Source organism: Anticarsia gemmatalis, chromosome 3 (assembly GCF_050436995.1).
Source record: "Anticarsia gemmatalis isolate Benzon Research Colony breed Stoneville strain chromosome 3, ilAntGemm2 primary, whole genome shotgun sequence".
NCBI classification, from domain to species: domain Eukaryota; kingdom Metazoa; phylum Arthropoda; class Insecta; order Lepidoptera; family Erebidae; genus Anticarsia; species Anticarsia gemmatalis.
The window spans coordinates 6,958,936-6,977,330 of record NC_134747.1 but is presented as its reverse complement, the minus strand read 5'-3'; the positions used below and the strand labels follow the sequence as shown (position 1 = coordinate 6,977,330).

Sequence of the window (18,395 nt, the reverse complement as noted above, 5' to 3'; positions counted from 1 at the left end):
TTCGTGTAGATGCTGTTCAATAACGACTTATAGCAAACTTATTTATGACGTTGCCACAATGCCAAAAAATATTTATATTTATTGAACCGTTACGCATTAATGCTTAATGCGATTCGTCAAATTAGTGTATGAGCAAGGCGTGTATTGATCCATAGTGTGAATATGAATTATTTTTCATTTCAACTAAACGTTTTTTTATATTTCTGTCCATAAATTACTCCGTTAGTATGCTCTTGTAACTTATATCATTTTTTTTTATTCTGCCTTAAGAAATAATACTTATTAGAAACTCGCCATGTATTTTTTACAAATATCCCATCACTATATACGTCAACGTCAAGCTAGTTTTAGTCAAAACAGCAGGAAAGGATTCGGTTAAATTATTTCTAACTTAGTAAATACTTAATATAAATCGAACAAATGGCGAAGAATACTTCTAGTTCTGCGTTCCGTAAGATAGATATAGATCAATATAATGAAGATAATTTTAAAGAAGATGAAGCGGAGCAGTCTATTCCTACCGGACCGGATGAGGGAGAAGTTTGCGCACTGCTGAATCAATATCCTTTTTAAAATTACTACACATACTGAGTTTAAATGGCGTTAAAATGTCTTAAAACTCGATACCTAGTAAACGTGCTTTGTTAAGGAAATAATGATTTCCGTTTACGTGTTATAAAATGCCTATTGGGTACATTTGGTTCATTATGAATCATACATCTTATCAGTCAACAAATATTCAATTGTCCATTGAATATACTATAATATTATGATGTATAAGTTAACAAATTATTAAACATCTTGAGTGTTTCTTGCTGATTGATTGATTGATTGCTTTCTAGTGTACCTTTTTGCAGGATATCTCTCGTTTATTATTCGCTCTGGTATCTATAAAGAGTTAGTAGCTCAAGTCTTATACCTGGGGATATGAGAATGTAATGAGTTACAACTATTATTAATAAGAGGCATTTGTTTTATGTTTTATTTCACATTTAAGGCTGAGTAGAATAAATTAAAATAGTGAAAATGTCTTCTTATAAATCAAAACATGTCAGTTTCAATTGTATATTAATCATGATTGATGTTTTGATGTCAGTGTTGATTGTTATACATTTCACAAGTGCCTTGTATTTATGTTTATCAATTTTCTTTGTTCCAATTAGGTTTATTCCAATCTGTTTCAGATTTATAGTAACAAATACTTCTTAACTGTTGTGTCCTAGTTATTGTACTAATGATTTTATACAGGCTTTTTATTGTCAATAGATTGACTAATATTAACCTTTCAATAATGTCCTTAACTACAAAACACAGGCAGATATATTGAGGCGCTGAGAGTTGTACTGAATAATGCTCCACTAGGTTCATCCAACCAACAAATAAAAGTAAGATATTGACCAAGTTTTATGTGCCTTAGAAATAAAAACAAAAGCTTTTTATAGTATTTATTTAAATTTATTTTTACTCCACAGGATAATGCATTGGGACTGACATTAAAAGTTCTCCTTGCAATTAAGTCTACCCAAATTGGTGAAGCAGTTGGAAACTTATCAACAGATGAGATTGACATCTTGATGAAATATATATACAGAGGGTTTGAGTGTCCATCGGAAGGATCAAGTGGGCACCTGCTTCTCTGGCATGAAAAGGCATTCAGTATTGGTGGTTCCGGATCCATAGTCAGAGTACTCTCCGATAGAATGAGAGTTTAATTTACTTCCTGTAACAATATTCATGATAAGCTTTTTAAATAAATATGTATTATTAATGTTATAGTTTCATTTATGGTTACCTCAGGCTCTTTAATTTAATCGAGAATGTGGATGTGTGGGACTGAAACATGCCAATCATTATCTTTAACAATGCAATGTGTTGCTTAACCTACATAAATGTAATACCTTCTAAGTCACTAAACATTTAAACATCATACACCCAATATGTAGGCCAAGCATAATATGTAAGCATTCCACATTTTAAGCCCCACTTTTAACGTTACAACCAAATATCACAAACCCTTCTAAACCTATATTTTTTAAATCTTATTTAATAATAACTTTTAACCCAAGTCAGGACAAACAATATAACGGATCCACCAACATACAACTGTGATATTGATTAAAAAAGTTTGCAGTGCCAGCAACAGTAACATAGAATTCTACTAGACGTCTCGAGAAAGATGATGCTATGTCTGAGAGTTACGTACTCACACTTATTTATCACGTTACCATTCGTACCTATGTATATGCCTATCTACAACATCTTGCTATTTGAATTTAAAAGGCGTCATTGATTTATCTATAACAGCTTCGCTGTATCTGTTTAGTTTTACTCTTGATATTGGACCAATCATATTATTGTTTGTTAGCAAATGCGTATTCAAAAGTTAGATAAGTACTAACGGAATGTTACTGCACCTGGCTGGTCTGACAGTGATGACGCCTTAACTAAAAGCTGACTTAACTTATACCTACATTAACTTTTTTCTATAGAGAATTATCGATGTATTTTTTATTTTTTATTTATTTATTCATTTATTTCAGGCAACTGAGGCCCATAGAAAATACAATAAACAAATTAAAAATATAAATATACTAATACATACATAATTAATATAAACATGTATTGGTACAATAGATGCAATACGCGTAGTACCTAAATATTTTAATTATTAAAAAGACAACTTGGGCACTAAGGCTTTTGTGTCGCAGAGACTTTAATTAACATTCAAACTAGAGAAACAAAGAACAATCAAGTCTGAAACAAATATTTTTTCGGTTTGAAAATTGAACTTCTACTTTTAACGCACTGGCAGTCGCGTCGCGACCCGTTAACCACTGCGCCACGGAGGCCATTAAAACACTAGTAAGCCTGTAGACACTGTTTGCTATTTCTGGAGAGTACCTATTGGATTGTCTAGATATGAACGTGATTAAAGTATTTAATCCTAAGTTCTTAAAGCACTGAAGATAATATAATTGACCACTCTATAATATTTCTATAAGTATAGCCTATAACTAAATGTAATTGCTTACTGTGTATAGAGGTACCTACCTATCTATCTAAGTAGGTAAGCACATATAGGCACATCTAATATCTTCCTCAATCATTGATTCAAACCAACAGATTGAATAGGTACGCTACTATGGATGGTAATACTACCGACTACTAGTAGGTAGGTACCTATTATTAGATAGGTCTACCTGCATCGTTATCATTATAGTTAATTACATAACTTTCTCTTGAGACAACACTCCTAGCTAAGAAAAAGGTTTGAATAGGTTCCTATATTTATGTAGGTAGATATTTAGCTATCGAGAGATAATTGGTAGCCTAACAATCTCATTTGCATTTGTTATGTGAGGGAATCGAACTGTACGTCACGACCACAGGCTAATAGAGCCTTGGCATTCACGATTTTTCTAGACTATAAGTTCCAAGTATAAAAAAGGCTGTAAACAGGCCACCGTCAGCTGCATAAATCTGCTGGTTATAGACCTAGCAAATTAATGTTTATGTACAGTTCCACAAACCACTTCGCGATTTTTTTTTGACCCGTGGATTCCAACCCGAGAACAACTTCGGTAGGACCATTTATAATAATACTACTACTACGCTTCAGTATATAATAATAATAGCTTCAATACTATACTACGGCTTCAGTAACCGAGTTTTACGATGGCAACTACGTCCAATAGAAAAAGCATCCCTAGTCTTACTATGTAGTAGATAATCACAAGCTTATCGTTCGTAAGCTTAATATAAAAGTGCTTGTTAAATCGAATAGTAAACATAATTTGTCAAACCTATAGTCGTAGGTCTGCGGTAGTTTATTTGATTTCCTAATCGTCAGTGGTTGTAATAGCTGCGGTACAATCGTAACTGTTAACTACCTAACCACTACTGCATCGCCCGCGATCGCAAGTGACGGCTGAAGAAAGTAATTGGTCGATCAACAGAGCCTGTCTCTCGCTGCAGAGGGAATGTACCATATATAAGCCACTAGGTAGACTTGCGATTCGATAGTTTTTTATCAGCACCGCCAACGTACGCCCGAACGCGACAATGGAAATACCGGTTAGTAATCAAATTGGTTGCTCTTATTCAACTATCACGACGGCGCTTCTTTTTGGTCTTTTTGTCAAAGCTCAGAAACAGTTTGTGTTATGTAATTGTTTACGTAACATATTTCCTGTTCTTACACCTGTGCCGTTACGTGGGTCAGAAAAAAGTTTAAATAAATAGAATACCGGATCTCATTGAAAGTTAGAAGTTACAAGTTAATAAGTATTGTAATTCACCGGTGAATATTATGTTACACTTACATTACAAACGTAAAAAAAAATGTCATACGTGCACTCTAATGTACCTACCTAAGCACCTTTAGTCAACTGATTCAGTAAATGTATTAAGACTGTAACTTCTGATGCGTGAAAGATTGACCTACTTTTCTTATATAATCCCCAAATTCATTGCATAACTTTATGCACTCTACGTGCAACCGTTAAGACTAATATTTGTTTTTATTTTACTTTTGAATGTGTCTATTAACCGACTTAAATTACTTTCAGAAACTTTTATTACTACTGTGCAGCGCCTGTTGTTGCCTGGCATCGCACGAATCTCACGACTCGCACACTATACCTGTTGAAAATTATGAGACAGAACTGCACGATCTCGGTGAGCAAGTTATCATCCCCGAAACCCCAGTAAAAGTTATAAAGATAACAAAAACTGTAGCCGTCAAGGTGCCAGTGCCATATCCAGTAAAGGTAATCGAAAAGGTACCGTATCCCGTGCACATTTCCAAACCGTACCCCGTGCCGGTGCCGCAAATTGTCAAAGTCCCTCACGTCGAGTCGCCGGAGAGGTTGCCCGAACACGAAGCTATCGGTAGCAACGACGACATATTGCATCACGCCGGGGGCCTGCAAGGAAATTACCAGGTGCAAGAGCTCCACTCTCAGGATGGTGCTTCGAATAAAAACTCCTACGAACCGGAGGTTCAATCTTACAACGGAGATCATTCCGGCCACTCACAGAACTTCGCGCCGTACGGTGATGACTACTCATCAGAAGGATCTTCCGGAAACACTTACGAGGCTCCTTCCCAAAACTACTATGGAAACGCCGGAGCGAGTGATGCAGAGTCTTTTGAAACGAGGAGCTATGATGACGCTATAAGAAACTATCTCCAAAAAATTAACTCAGTTGGAGGTGCTGGCCACGGTCTTCAAAATTACAACAAATATTAAATATTTTCTGTGATATTTGTATGAATGTACCTGATCGGTGTTATATAATTGTTTGCATATTTCCTGTACATAGTGTGTGTGTTTTAAATGAGCAGCGAGTTGAAACAGTAGTATTATTGTTAAAGAACCAATTGTTCTGTTGTTATTCTATTGTTGTTACTAGATGTGTACGGTGTGTTACGTCGTAGTTTGTTATCTTGTTGTAAATTATTAATAAAAAATGTTATACTGACAAAATCTATTTATTTCCTGTGTCATTGTCATCGTATCAATTAAAATTATTTTCAAAACGTAACATTATACGGACATAAATACGAATTACCTCCTACAGTATGCATACATTTATTACAATAAACATTTAATTTTTAATGCTAAAGCATTATAACACGTAAAATATATTAGTTTTCTTAAATCATAGGAATGCTAGAAGTATTTTTACGTTCGACACTGGGAAGGTACAGTCCTCTCGTTTGTAAAAATGTTACATAATAATGTTCATTGCATATCAATAACGTGACACCATGATTTGTAAAAATACAAACTACCTTAATGTTATCTTAGATTTACGCAACGCAATAAACGTATAGCAAAATGAAGTTAATGGTAACAGCAGGTACCCAATTCTGCATAAAATACTTATTTAAAAACAAACTATTTCATATTTAAATGTAACTATGTGAGTCAGTTCGAGTAACCGACAGGTAAACAGGTATTAAAATAGGTATAATATAGTTAATTAAAACGAGGGGAACAATTGTACTCGAGGACGTTTTCCTGTGTCACCGCTGTCAGAGTGCGCGGACATGTGCTGGTCGCGCGCCGGGCTGCCCGCCACCACGCCGGCGCGCGGCCCCAGCACCTCGGGCTTGTCCTCTTCGTCCGACACGTACATGCGCGTCAGATCCGACGCCACTGACGCTGTTTCACACGCGCTGTCGACAACAATGTTTATAACAGAAATGGGAAAGTAATTCTGGTTTCCTTTCCTCCAACGTTGATGTAGGTCGTATATGTTTGGGCGCACTGTCGTGTCGGTTGCGTATTACACGGAAACGGCTGCGTCGCTGCGCAGTGTCCCATAGAACAATGTGTATATTCGTAAGGACGACCGACATCATCATCAGAAGAAAATTTCATATTACGCTTTCATGGCTAGACTGCTGAACCGATTACGTTAAAATTTAATACGTAAATACGGTATATCCCAAAGAAAAGGTCTATATGCTATATTTTTTCATAAAATATTCACGCAAGTGGACAAAATCTGTTTATACCTGTTGTTGTAATATTCGGAGTCAGCGACTTGTTCGTTGAAGGCGGTGGCGTGTTGCTTGGTGCTCATGATGGGCGGCACGGGCACGGCGGCCGCGCTCGCCACGCTCAGCGGCGGCTGCATCACCACGTCCGACTCCGCGATCTCCTCCTCTTCTATGATAGTACTAAATCATACGAGAGATAATAATTAGCCAAAGTTTAAACGCATGGGTAAAACCTTTACTGGATTACCGCCATTATTACAACGAAAAAATTTCAGCGCCCTCATTACTTAATAAATATACTAATTGTATACTTTTTTAACTTCCTAACTGCGTATATCTTTACAAAAGAAAATCCAGTATAACTGGCTCGAATGTCGGGTGGGGCCATAGCCAAACCAAAATTCTAACCCCAGAACTTTATTCGGCAGTCGCGCAGATTACCGACCGCGCTCATTACAAATAGGCAGTTAAAGACAAAGTTTTAGAGTTAGGTTAAACGTGAGATGAGCACTAATCTCGTCCAGTGTAAGTACATTATGTTTCCAATACCCGGTCAAATGATTCTGATCTGATTTTCATCAAATCAGTTCAGCCAGTAAAGCCATGAAAGCATAAAAAGTAACTTCCACAGTAAATAATATTACCTGTCCAAGTTCAATGATATTTTGTACTCTTGTGATTTCTGCACGACTTCTAACCAGTTTTCCTTGTCTACATCACCAGCCTCCGTGTTGAAAGAAGAACCAGGCCTAAAAACATAATACAATGTTACATTTACCTTCAATGTATTGATAATTTTATTATTTCATATTTTTAAAACTTTTATTTGGTGAGTTATCTATGTACTGTATTTTTAGATTGCGGGCCAATTTCACGGCTTTTCTTAGTGTCGGACAACCTATCAAGTAGACAAAATGACAGGAATAATTATTTATCTGATAAGCTAACCAATACTTAATCAAAAGTGAAACCGGGCTTAGTATAACTTACATTGGCGTGAAGTTGACCATAGTGGCGAGGTGTTTCTGTTTGTGAACCTGATAGAACTTGTCTGTGGTCTCGATCATAGTGATGTCCTTCGTGAGATCCGCCGATAATACTAGACTGTCCTGCTGACACGAGTTTATAACCGTGCTGTCTGATATATCGTTCATTGAGAACTTTAGTTTACCTGGAAATTATTATACAATTAGTTATATATTTCGTTATGGATTATTTATTATAATAACAAAAGGAATATTTATATTTTTATCCTTTTTTTTAACCCACTTTTGTCCCCCTGCTAGGCATGGGTCTTTTGCCGAATTGACCAAAGTATAATTAATATTATAGAGAAAATGTTTGAACTATGCCAAAACTAAACAAAAACGTTAATTTTGATTAACGATGTTAACTCGACATTCTCCATATGTGTATGTATAAACTTACTTTTGTCGATGGGTGAAATTTTTCCAGCCACGTCGTATAGGAAATCAGCGGTCCAAAAGTGCGGTATCCGAATAAAAACTTTGCCGGAGTCGACGGGCATGTGGAACCCTAATTTGTGCAGTAATTGCAAGAACTTCAGGTCCTTGCACATCGATGCCTGTTTGCAGTTCCATGGTACCAGTGGCACGGATTGGTTCAAGACTATAAATAGAAAAAAAGCGTTAACAAATTGTAATGAAACGTAAAAGTAAGTAAACCAAGGAACATTTGATACTCACCAAGTGAGTGGTACGATACTGGTGACAGAACATTCAAGTCTTCAGATTTCCTTAAGTTCATCCAGTTTATTTCAGCGTTATCGAATGGTTCTTCACCCTCGATCTCGTTGGACCTTTTCTCTAAATATATTTTGGCGAAGCAAGTCTCCAACAAGACACTTTGGACCCAGTCCAAGAACTTTTGCTTACCGTCCTGTGCCAACTGCTCACAGAGGGTACTTATTTCATCGTCTCTTACTTCTTTATTTATTTGAACATTTTTGGAATTTCTATCACTTTCACCCTTGAGGAGGTTGTCAAACTCCTCCTTGTTGATCAGATTCTGCTTAAACAGTTGTCGAATGACAGAGTCCCTTGACTTAATAACACCGTCTTCTTTAAACAACTTGATGATTTCTCCCACCACATCAGGCAGAGCGCTGCACTGCATGTAGTTCCAACTTAGAGATGACAATTCATCCTCCGTCCAACTGCAAGTTAACAAATTTTAGTACCATTTCGATTAGAACCAAAACAAATAAAGAGGCAAGTAAAAGGACGTACTTATCAAGTGCAGTGTGTGTGATAGTACTGTGAGTCGATAGTTTCTTGTTCTCAATGTCGACGTTGTCAAGGTTGGTTTGAGACAGAGGTGCCTCTAGCGGTTTGATCTCGATCTTCTCGTCGTCAAAGCTCTCCGTGTCGAGACGGAAGTTAGCGGTACTGTGCAGACTATGAGGCTTCTTGATGAAAGTGTTGATCACGTACTCTATGAGATCAGACCAGTCCTGCGAAACATGTCAAAAATATACGGTGAATTCACGTTAGTTAGTTTCTAATTTTGACAAAATCTTAGTCAGTATTAATATGCTATCCATGGATAGATTTGCTTATCTACAGTTAAATTTCGACATATATTCCATTCAAAATGTGTAAGAACTCAACTGAAGATACGCAAATCTAACAACAGATAGCATATCAATATCGATTGTAAATCGTTATCGCAATAAAAACTCACGTCGCAGATTTCGAACTCCGATTTCCATATGGAGGTAAAGGTTTTGAGAATCTTTGGTTGGAACAAAGTGATGAGACTACCGAGCTCTCCTCCGACGTGGTGCATCAGAGTGAATATACAGTCGTTGACAAATTCTCCGTTGCCGATGTAATCTTCCAGTAACAGCCCGTATTGGTACATTATTTCAGTTGTGGCGAACCTGTTGTAACACAATAAGCAATGTTAACACAATGCATTCCAAAAGTTGGAAATTATTATTTTAAGAACAGTCTCGCGTTGACAGTTGATAGAGTAACCACAAAGTATCAAAAACTCTATCAAAAATCCGCTTGTTTAGTTAACCCATCCTATCCAAAAGTAGTGAAACCCGCCCGTTAATGTATAGATACACTTAATAGAGTCTTTTATATAAAATATAACTGTCGTAATTGTGGTACATACTGTCTTATATGATCAGGTATATTGGTGGAGCCGTGGTATTCCGGCAGCTTTATTGCACCGTCCAGGAACATCAGCAATATATGATTGGTAACCACAAGGTCCTGAAAACAGACATTCACAGTTAATAGATAGTTAACAGTTTCTATGTTTAGTAGGCCCTTAACATATCTCGACAAAAACTTTTACAGCCAAGGATGTAAACTAAAGTGTATTAGGTAGTTACCTGTAGGTATTGTCTGGTGTGATACTTAGGGTTGTAATGACGCAGCAGCAACACAAGCAGCGAGCGCAACTCCTCCGTCTCGCACATTTTAATTTGTAACATAATGAGCGCGTTCTTATCCTCCTTGCAAACGTGTGGGAACTTCTTGTACACCTCTATTGCTTGAATCAGTTCCCTTATGGCTGTCACAACCTTAAATTATAAAACATATTCAATAAATAAAGTAAATATAATAACTTTCAGAGAAATCGTGTCTGGAGATGAGTATTTTGCTCCACACGCATATACGTTAGCGTTATTTAGATATTTCTTTCACAGCACTCAGGCTATTTGTATACTTCCACAGGGCAGGGGAACGTTTATTTCACCGGATTTGCGGCGATGTATGGTTTACATGTGCGCATGGGTTGGAAACATGACCGGCAAACGAATTATATTGCACCAAACGGTCCGTTGTCCGGTGCAATCAAGCGGCCATTCGTTAAACACTATACGAGACAATATTTTACAAAGTAAAGACAAAGTTAATTAAAGTACTAGTTCAAAATCGTAAGTTCGATATGAGGTTCGGAGATATAAAAGTCATAAGTGCTATTGCTAATGATCAATGCAGTTTCATGCGTCATGGCGCACCCACTTACTTATATAATAATAAAACGTAAATACTTAAAAGCTGCTACGTCAAGGAGGCATACGATTACAAATTTTGCAATTTTATTATTTTGCAAGCAATGCGTCAAAACTAGAGGTAAGAAAGACATTTGAAGAAGCTATTTTAGCTATGTGAAATTAAATTTGCACATTTGAAAAAATAAGGAGCAATTCGAAAATGTTTCAAAATAAAGACCTAAAAAATATTTTATCATCCTCGATGAAATATTTGAATGAATTAGACAGAGATGCTATGATTGAAGATATATGGTACATTAAAAATTCTTACTAAATGAAGTCTCCTTATGCTGGGCTTCAGGTCACTGCCATCCAATTTAATGGCAAGTTCAAACTGCTCACACAAATTCACACCTTCTGCCGTCAAATACGACACAATGTCGAATGACAGCACTGAACAAACGTGCTCCACGTCTAGTTCTATCTGAGTTGCAAACTTTAAGAAGTAAGTCACAAGCCAGAAGAAATGCGACGTATCAATCTCTAACTGAAGGTTCGTCAATATTTGATTGTAAAGTGTCTGCACCAATGAATTATATCCTTTTAGGAGGAAGTCAACAGTGAACTCTTTCAGAACATTGGCTATGTCATCATCTGTCGGTGTTTTATGTGAAAGTCCCTGTACGTTAATGCTGAAATGATAAATAGGGCTACATTATTATTTCGATTATATAAATACTATAGAATATTGCCATGACAAGGCGTGTTCATGCCGATTCACATACATATTAGATTTGCCTCGCTTCACAATCTTCTTCCGCTTCCGGTCCTGCATGGAGATGCAGGAGCGCACCTTGTTGTTAATGCGCTGTTTGGGATTATGCGGTTTCTGGTGCACCGGTTTCTTGGTGGGCAGCTCGTCCTCGTTACTAGATGTAGATATCGACTCCTGGTTTTCTATTTGTGTACCATATCCGCAATCTGAGTTTTCTGATATCACAATTTTCTTTTCAGCGTTGTTTGAGGACGATACCTGATCGCTTCTGCAGTCTGACTGCATACCACTGCTGCAAGACACTGCTTTCTCCTAAAACATAATAGATTAACCAATTTCATAATAAGTACATTAAGCACTAATATGTCTATCTTTATAATATCAAAGGTAGCATACGTTATCAGATTTCATGGTATCGTCGATGTTATTTTCACTGTAAATATTTTTTTGCCCCATATCTGACTCCTTCTCGTTAGGTGGATGAAATGGCTGATTACCATTCTCGCTACTGTTGTTCATTTCAGAGGAAGCATCCCCATCCCATTCCTTATTAATAGAATTGGGATCATCGTTGCTCTTGCCACTGGCCCCCGTGTCCGACGAGTCTGACGTTGGGTCTGAAGTAAACATTGGTGACGAATCCTCGCTACCTGTTGGATGCACATCACAATGTTAATTTTCATCCACACTGAATAGTAAAACGCATGTAATTATTGTATCTTAATGACCACGTACCTCTATCCGGTGGTGATGTATTACTCTCATTGTCTTCGGAACTTTCCGATAGGGAGGCTTCAAGCCACATATTAAGTAATTTATGTAAAGTGACCACATGTTGGTCTTTATATAGTAGGGCTATTAATTGAACCATTGTTACTGCCCATTTACTCTGGAAGGAAAATAAAATACAAAACACACATCTCGACTCTTAAAACCTATTACGCATACCTACTTGTCAACAGTAACGTATCGTATATCACACATGGGGCTGTACAGTAGCATTGCAATACACATGTACACTAAAACAGATGAATAAAAACGTCATCATTGTGTTAGTTAGAATCATATTTCATAAAGTGTCATCAAATAAATTCATTCATTTCACTAATATTGTGCTATCACTTACCGCATCGGGAATAGTCATTAACTTTATAAGAACTTTATCAACACTTTGGCTAAAAATATTCCACAGAATTTGATTCTGTACGGTATGTATAGGGCCATTGAATCCTGGACTCTGGCCACTCAAATCTTCAGGTATGTGTAAAATATTGCGTAATAACAAAAGGCTGTTACTTATGTTTGTGCATTGTTCAGTTGACAACTTCGCCTTTTGTTCAAAATCGACATTTTTCTTTAAAAAGTCGATGATCACTTTGGTCGCCCGTTGATCGGTGAAAGCAGCTTTGGTTGAGGCAAGTAAGTTGTTAATTTCAAATATTGTATGTCTACCGAAATCATTTTTGGAAATGACGTCCACGGATAGTAAACATTCGATGGGAATAGTCAAATTGACTAATATTCTGATAAGAAGCTCTACTGTGATGTCTTCCTTCGCGTGTATTAAAAGAGGGATAAGGTCTCTCTTAATATTTTGTCCAAAACTAATACTTCGACGATACGTGCGTAAGTATTTATCCTCTGTCAAGATGTTGTGAAGAATGGTCTCCAAGGCAGCTGTAATTACAAACAAACTGTGCTATAGGCTGAGATTAACGGAGCAATCATCAATTATGAACACGACATACAAAACGACCGCCTCATTAACTAACTGTAAGCATGAAGAAAAAAATATATTTACCATTGCAATTATCGTTTACGTGATATCCATCTCCATGTACAAAGCCAAGGTTGCTGAATGTGCTGTGAATCTGTGGACTTCGAAGAACCCATTCCATCTTCTCTCTGTAACAAAAACAAATATGTTTTATAACTTGGACTACAAAATACGTATCAAAAAAGAGTGCTCGGTAAACAAAACCTTTTTTGCACAATGTGAATACAAAGCACAAAATGTGAAGCTCACCAGTAGCCTTACTACTTCGTTCACGAGATCAAAACAGAGATTAAGACTGTATCTTGAATTTAAGGTAAGCACAAGTTTGAAAAAGCCGTCTACGTAATAATGAAACCGTACAAAGTATCGGACAAATTGAAAAACTCATAAATGGTTTTATTTGGTGAAGACCCACAATATTTCTATTGTTCTCGCCCTAAATTGGACCTTTTGTATTTGTTTTCTTCCTAAAATACTTTTTTGAATAAGCCAAAATTCTTAACTTTCAATTGAATAAAGTTTTGACAACGTGATAGGTGCCACAATAATAGCAGACTAAAGGGCAAACATCATCGTTCTAAAAACGTAACTAGGGACAATTTCATACCGCAACAAGTCTTTTAATGCTTATACCTACATAGAAAGGGTAAGATAATATCCTAAGTTGTACACCTACCCTATAAATATTTAGTGCGTAGTTTAAAAAAATAACTATCATCATACAAAATATTCGCGAATTAAGATGACCTATAAGTCAAACTGCAAGCTGGTTTTGAAGATAATAATTCAGTAGGTATATATTTTTTAACATACCTACCTAATTATACCATGTCGAAATGTTAAGATAAGATAAACGGCTTGCACACTGGTAAAGGTTCGAAATGATATCGTTACAATAAGATGCCCAACTAGGTAATTAAAACCTAGGTAAATTTCAGCTCGCATAAAAAGAGGCTCTAGGAACATTGACGTCACCGATTTACGTCTTATTTCCATGAAAGGTTAAGTTCCATAATAATAAGAACTTACATAACAGAAGTAGGAACTTTTGTTGTATAATTTCGTATTATGTATCAGACTTATTAGGGATTGTGTCTATACATTTTATAACTGTTACATAACCAATTATTATTTTACTGCGCACAAATTAAACTTAAAAAAAATCTGTACTTATAACGCTTTTAGGAGATAGGTCAGGATTTGGAGATAAGTAAGTAGTCATTATTAGCATCTGGAGACGATGAAGAGATATAGAAAATTTATAAAATAATGTTGCCAAATAATCTTATCAGTAAATGTTCAAACTGCAAGTAGGTACAATAATGATGATCATATCTTTAGATTAATTCCACAATTAGCTACTAACTTGCCCCATGGTTAATGTTAGGTGGGTACGTTATTAATAAAAATTTACTACACTTAACATACAGTGCTTATTAATAAGTAAAGTACTGTTGCGAATCGGACATAGAACATATATCAACGCCTGTGATTCGAATTGAGCATTCTGAAATAGAGAAACCTTGACGAATTTGCTTACAATTTATCCCCCCTAAAGCGAGGGCCTGTAAACGACAGCTCATTGTACCTTTTTATTAAAACTAAAAGGTTTAATGCTTTTATATGAGTTTACCGGGGGTAAGTCTTGGTCCCAACACAGGTGAGAATGATAAGCTATTATGAAGCATCTTTGACGACCTATGGATCATCAGATCAAAACTGTAAAAGAATCCCGGACTTCCAGTCTTCCTATCTACCCGGCATCCCTAGACGTTGTTATAGTGAACAAAATTATTGCGAACAGGCCTTGTTTAAAGCTTGGGTGAAACCTAAAAGTTTTTTCTGAGCTTTTCAGTCAAATAAACTTCCAAAAAGGCTAAGATTACGGGATCTGGACTCTTACATCCCATGCCTCTGAGAGCACGAAAGCCGTTTCTAACCACTCACGGATAGTACGGTATAGACTCATAGCTGGACCTAGTGAGGGTTGCCCTCTTACCGGGCTTTAAGAGTAAGAGAATAGTGTTTCTGTATCTGATACTACAAACAAAGTCATTTACAGTTGACTGATTTCGCGGGTCGAGAAAATCAGAAAGGGAAACATTATTTAGTGACTTTGAGAAATATTTATAGCACCTAAGTGCTATTTCTGGCGTATACTTCTAAAACTTGTGCAAGAACACCAGTAGATGCACGTTATATGGTCAGCTTTGCTAGCAGTGCCGATAGTACTGTGGATTTACGTTTGCTTGGCTATTTTAGAATTTTAGTGTAATAGAGTAGTTAGACAGTAGTAGCCACCGCGTCTACGATCAAATCACCAGATCACCATGACATGACATGGTCATAGGTAACGTTAATCCAGCTATATCATATTTTATTATTTCCAAATCTCTACTAGTGAACATAGCAGCGTACCAAAGTGGTAGGTATATTACTTCACAGTACAGGTTATCAAGAGGGTAATTACGGGACCTAATGGATAAAAAAATCAAAATACATCAATTTTTTCGAAAAATGATTCTACTTACTACATCATAGAAAATTAACAATATTTTTTACCATTACGTAATAGGTAGTCGGAATATCGCAGAAAACTAGTCACCTATAGGCACGCGGACTAACTCGCGTCCGATGCTTGTTCAGTAAAATTGATTAATAATATCTAAACTTAACACAAATGTACTTTTTAAATGCAAGCATATAATGAAAACAGCCCCTAATTGCCTTTTAACACGTATTTCAGTATAAGTACCGGCTTAGTTGTTTATTTATAATCATATTTAAGCTTTAATAATATTACATATCAGAAACAAAGATAATAATGGCTCTTACTTAGTGCAGAGAAAAATACAAAAAAGAGATAATAACTACGTATTTAATTAACGAATTAGCGGTGGACTGACGTTGGACACTTTTAATCTTAATCATAACAAAGAAATATTATTTGATATAATAGATAACGAAACAGTAGGTAGGTAGGTACCTGCTATAAATATAAAACACTTAATACTTTTAAGTTTATATCATTACTTACTACACATGGGGGACCTGCTTCAAGATATACTATCGACGATTGTGGATATTGATCAACACTTTAACTGCTACCAAGCTTTCGTTTCCTTAAGAAAGCTTCAAAACAATTACAAAACTAATATTCATTAAACACACAAGTTCTAAATATTCCATAGCTTTAACGACTATATAGAAAGTAAACACACTGCAATACACTGTATTTTGATTGCTCAGCACAAAAACATCCACGAATATTCACTGTAACTGATATAAATGACGCATTGAATCTACCAAAGCATCTAAACCACCCCACGTGAGCGTAAACAACGTTATCCTAAGCGCCAATAGTAGGTCACGCTCACGCGAGTCGCGTGTACACTGCACGTGCTAGTCCGTCATCGACTCATCGTGGTGCCGCCTACGTACGCCTCCTCCCGCTCCACCGCCGCTCACCTCTGTTATGCATAACGTCGCGGCTCGCGATAAATTGTGAATGACAGCTAAGATTTTTGTGCTATGCTGTATTTTGCTTTATATTGTGTTCTTATATGCTGTATTTTGTATTCTTCGCAGTGTTTAGACTGCCTCGAAGCGGTTGTGTATACAACCGCTGAACACGAGATCTCGGGTTCGATTCCCGAGTCGGTCAAAGGTCTATTCGGTATTACTAATTTCTGTTAAAAAATTATTACTAGTGGCCCATAGTTTCGTGATGTACCCCGTATAATCTCACCCTCATTAATATTGAAACCAAAAAAAATTCAACAATGATAATAATGTATTTATTATTATTACACCTTTGGGTATAACAGGTGTGAAAGAAAAAGGAAAAGAGTCTTATTTTCACTTTATTACATTAGATTAGGCTAAGGAATTAGATGCCCTTCCTTAGACAATTATGTTAGGCGATAAACTTGCCTCCTTTCATCTTGCATATAGTAGACCAGCAGGTCAATGTTATCGAAAAATCTATCTGGTTGTAATGGGATGATGTTCTAAATCCTAATTTTGTATGCCTCTATCCCCCTTTACGCATAACACTTTCTTCTAAAGTTATTGCATGATAGAATATAACATTTTCTTACAGCTTAAAAGTGCCTGCAAGGCCGCAGGTAGTGCCTTAAAGTATAAGTCCCTATAACATAACAAATCGGCTCTAAGAATTAAAGAGGCATACTCAGTATTACAAAATAAGTAAGATCTGGCTGCCTTAGGATTTTAGTCTGGGAAATTGTAGTAGGTAAATATATTTTCAAAAGACAGACAAATAAATAAGTATTTGTGACGTGCTAGTTAAATAAAAATCCAAGTGTGAGATGGACTATACTGTATATAAAAATAGCAAAGCGCCTCACTTCCAAATTACCTTCATAAGATTTTTTTGTATTAATTGTTATAATATAACATAGGTATATACATTGTCTGTGAAAATTTCAATAATCTAACTAAGACAGTTCTTTAGAAACAGCCTAATGTTGGACGGTTAGACATATAGTGAAAGCTTAGTAATAGGTCCCTGTTTTGGGTAATAGGCTACCTAGTAGTAGGATAGTTCGGAGATAGATCCCAAAACATCAACTACATCTGAGGCTTTTAAAATTTTAAACAAGACATAGACAAATCTACTTAAACAATTATTATGTAAATGTATTAAGCTTTTAGGAGTTTGGCAGCAAACACTGTGATACAAGATTGATCACTTACACAATATGTACATAAAGAAAAGATTCAGCATATCTATGGTAAAATGCATGATTGCATTAAATACTAAATAATTTTAGACAGTTTAAATGCAAATGATAGAACACAAAAAGTTTAAAAGCTATAAATGCACCAACAAGCACAAAGCTAAATTTAATTGTATGGGTGAATTTACTATTATAAATTGGTTTGAAATGCTACACAGTTCATTGTTTTTTTTTTGTCAAGGATCTGTATTTCAACGCGTTAAGAACGTAGTTCATAACAACAAAGGTGAAAAGAAATTTGATACAAAAAAAGTTTTAATACTTGTCCGTTCTTTTAAATATAAATCTTAAACAAGGATTAGAAAAACATTAAATAAAAAACAAAAAGTGCTGGAAATGTTAATGAATGGGAATTGGTAAAATAATATTCGCTGCTGTGGGTTTAACTATAAGAAAATCGATGGTATAGTCTATCAACAAAAATATTAATATTATAGTCAAAAACAATTCTTACCTTTGATTTTTGATAAAAAGTCTGTTTTAGATCTATTTATTATCATTACAGTCTTAGGAACTGAACATATGATATTTTTACAAACAATCTCAAAACTTGATTTGTGACCATTGAACAGTCAACTTTGACTTTGACGTTT

At 35.9% G+C, this 18,395-nt stretch overlaps 3 protein-coding genes across 6 annotated transcripts; 2 read left to right on the top strand and 1 right to left on the bottom strand.

Moving 5' to 3' along the window:
- The first annotated feature begins 326 nt into the window (after positions 1–326).
- Positions 327–1,768, top strand: Arpc5 (Actin-related protein 2/3 complex, subunit 5). Its single transcript, XM_076135439.1, has 3 exons — positions 327–561; positions 1,314–1,385; positions 1,473–1,768. The coding sequence occupies exons 1-3, from the start codon at positions 421–423 to the stop codon at positions 1,710–1,712; spliced, it is 453 nt and encodes a 150-aa protein (XP_075991554.1). The 5' UTR covers positions 327–420; the 3' UTR covers positions 1,713–1,768.
- A 2,176-nt stretch (positions 1,769–3,944) lies between these two features.
- Positions 3,945–5,483, top strand: LOC142987392 (uncharacterized). The gene is made up of 2 exons (XM_076136121.1): positions 3,945–4,074; positions 4,569–5,483. The coding sequence occupies exons 1-2, from the start codon at positions 4,063–4,065 to the stop codon at positions 5,250–5,252; spliced, it is 696 nt and encodes a 231-aa protein (XP_075992236.1). The 5' UTR covers positions 3,945–4,062; the 3' UTR covers positions 5,253–5,483.
- Positions 5,476–18,391, bottom strand: tim (timeless). 4 transcript variants are annotated; one of them, XM_076136118.1, is made up of 17 exons: positions 18,257–18,391; positions 13,064–13,167; positions 12,389–12,939; positions 11,998–12,151; positions 11,659–11,912; positions 11,273–11,574; positions 10,819–11,197; positions 9,879–10,070; positions 9,656–9,756; positions 9,215–9,413; positions 8,761–8,984; positions 8,218–8,687; positions 7,940–8,140; positions 7,502–7,682; positions 7,156–7,260; positions 6,527–6,691; positions 5,476–6,184 (listed from the first exon to the last, which is right to left on the bottom strand). In XM_076136118.1, the coding sequence occupies exons 2-17, from the start codon at positions 13,158–13,160 to the stop codon at positions 5,989–5,991; spliced, it is 3,771 nt and encodes a 1,256-aa protein (XP_075992233.1). In that variant the 5' UTR covers positions 13,161–13,167; positions 18,257–18,391; the 3' UTR covers positions 5,476–5,988. The 4 variants fall into 4 exon arrangements, with proteins under 4 accessions (XP_075992233.1, XP_075992232.1, XP_075992234.1 ...); XM_076136117.1 differs by lacking the exon at positions 18,257–18,391 and adding an exon at positions 16,077–16,456; XM_076136119.1 differs by lacking the exon at positions 18,257–18,391 and adding an exon at positions 16,077–16,455 and having other exon boundaries at positions 10,819–11,179.
- Positions 18,392–18,395: the final 4 nt, after the last annotated feature.

Bases quoted from the DNA above. Each gene is read 5' to 3' on its own strand.
- tim (XM_076136118.1), bottom strand. From the start codon at position 13,160: ATGGAATGGGTTCTTCGAAGTCCACAGATTCACAGCACATTCAGCAAC. The intron at 12,940-13,063 runs GTAAATATATTT...TTGTAATTACAG, and splicing joins CGTAAACGATAATTGCAATG to CTGCCTTGGAGACCATTCTT. The intron at 6,185-6,526 runs GTATAAACAGAT...TGTTGTCGACAG, and splicing joins TCCGAATATTACAACAACAG to CGCGTGTGAAACAGCGTCAG.
- Arpc5 (XM_076135439.1), top strand. From the start codon at position 421: ATGGCGAAGAATACTTCTAGTTCTGCGTTCCGTAAGATAGATATAGAT. The intron at 562-1,313 runs TATCCTTTTTAA...CTACAAAACACA, and splicing joins TTTGCGCACTGCTGAATCAA to GGCAGATATATTGAGGCGCT. The intron at 1,386-1,472 runs GTAAGATATTGA...TTTACTCCACAG, and splicing joins CATCCAACCAACAAATAAAA to GATAATGCATTGGGACTGAC.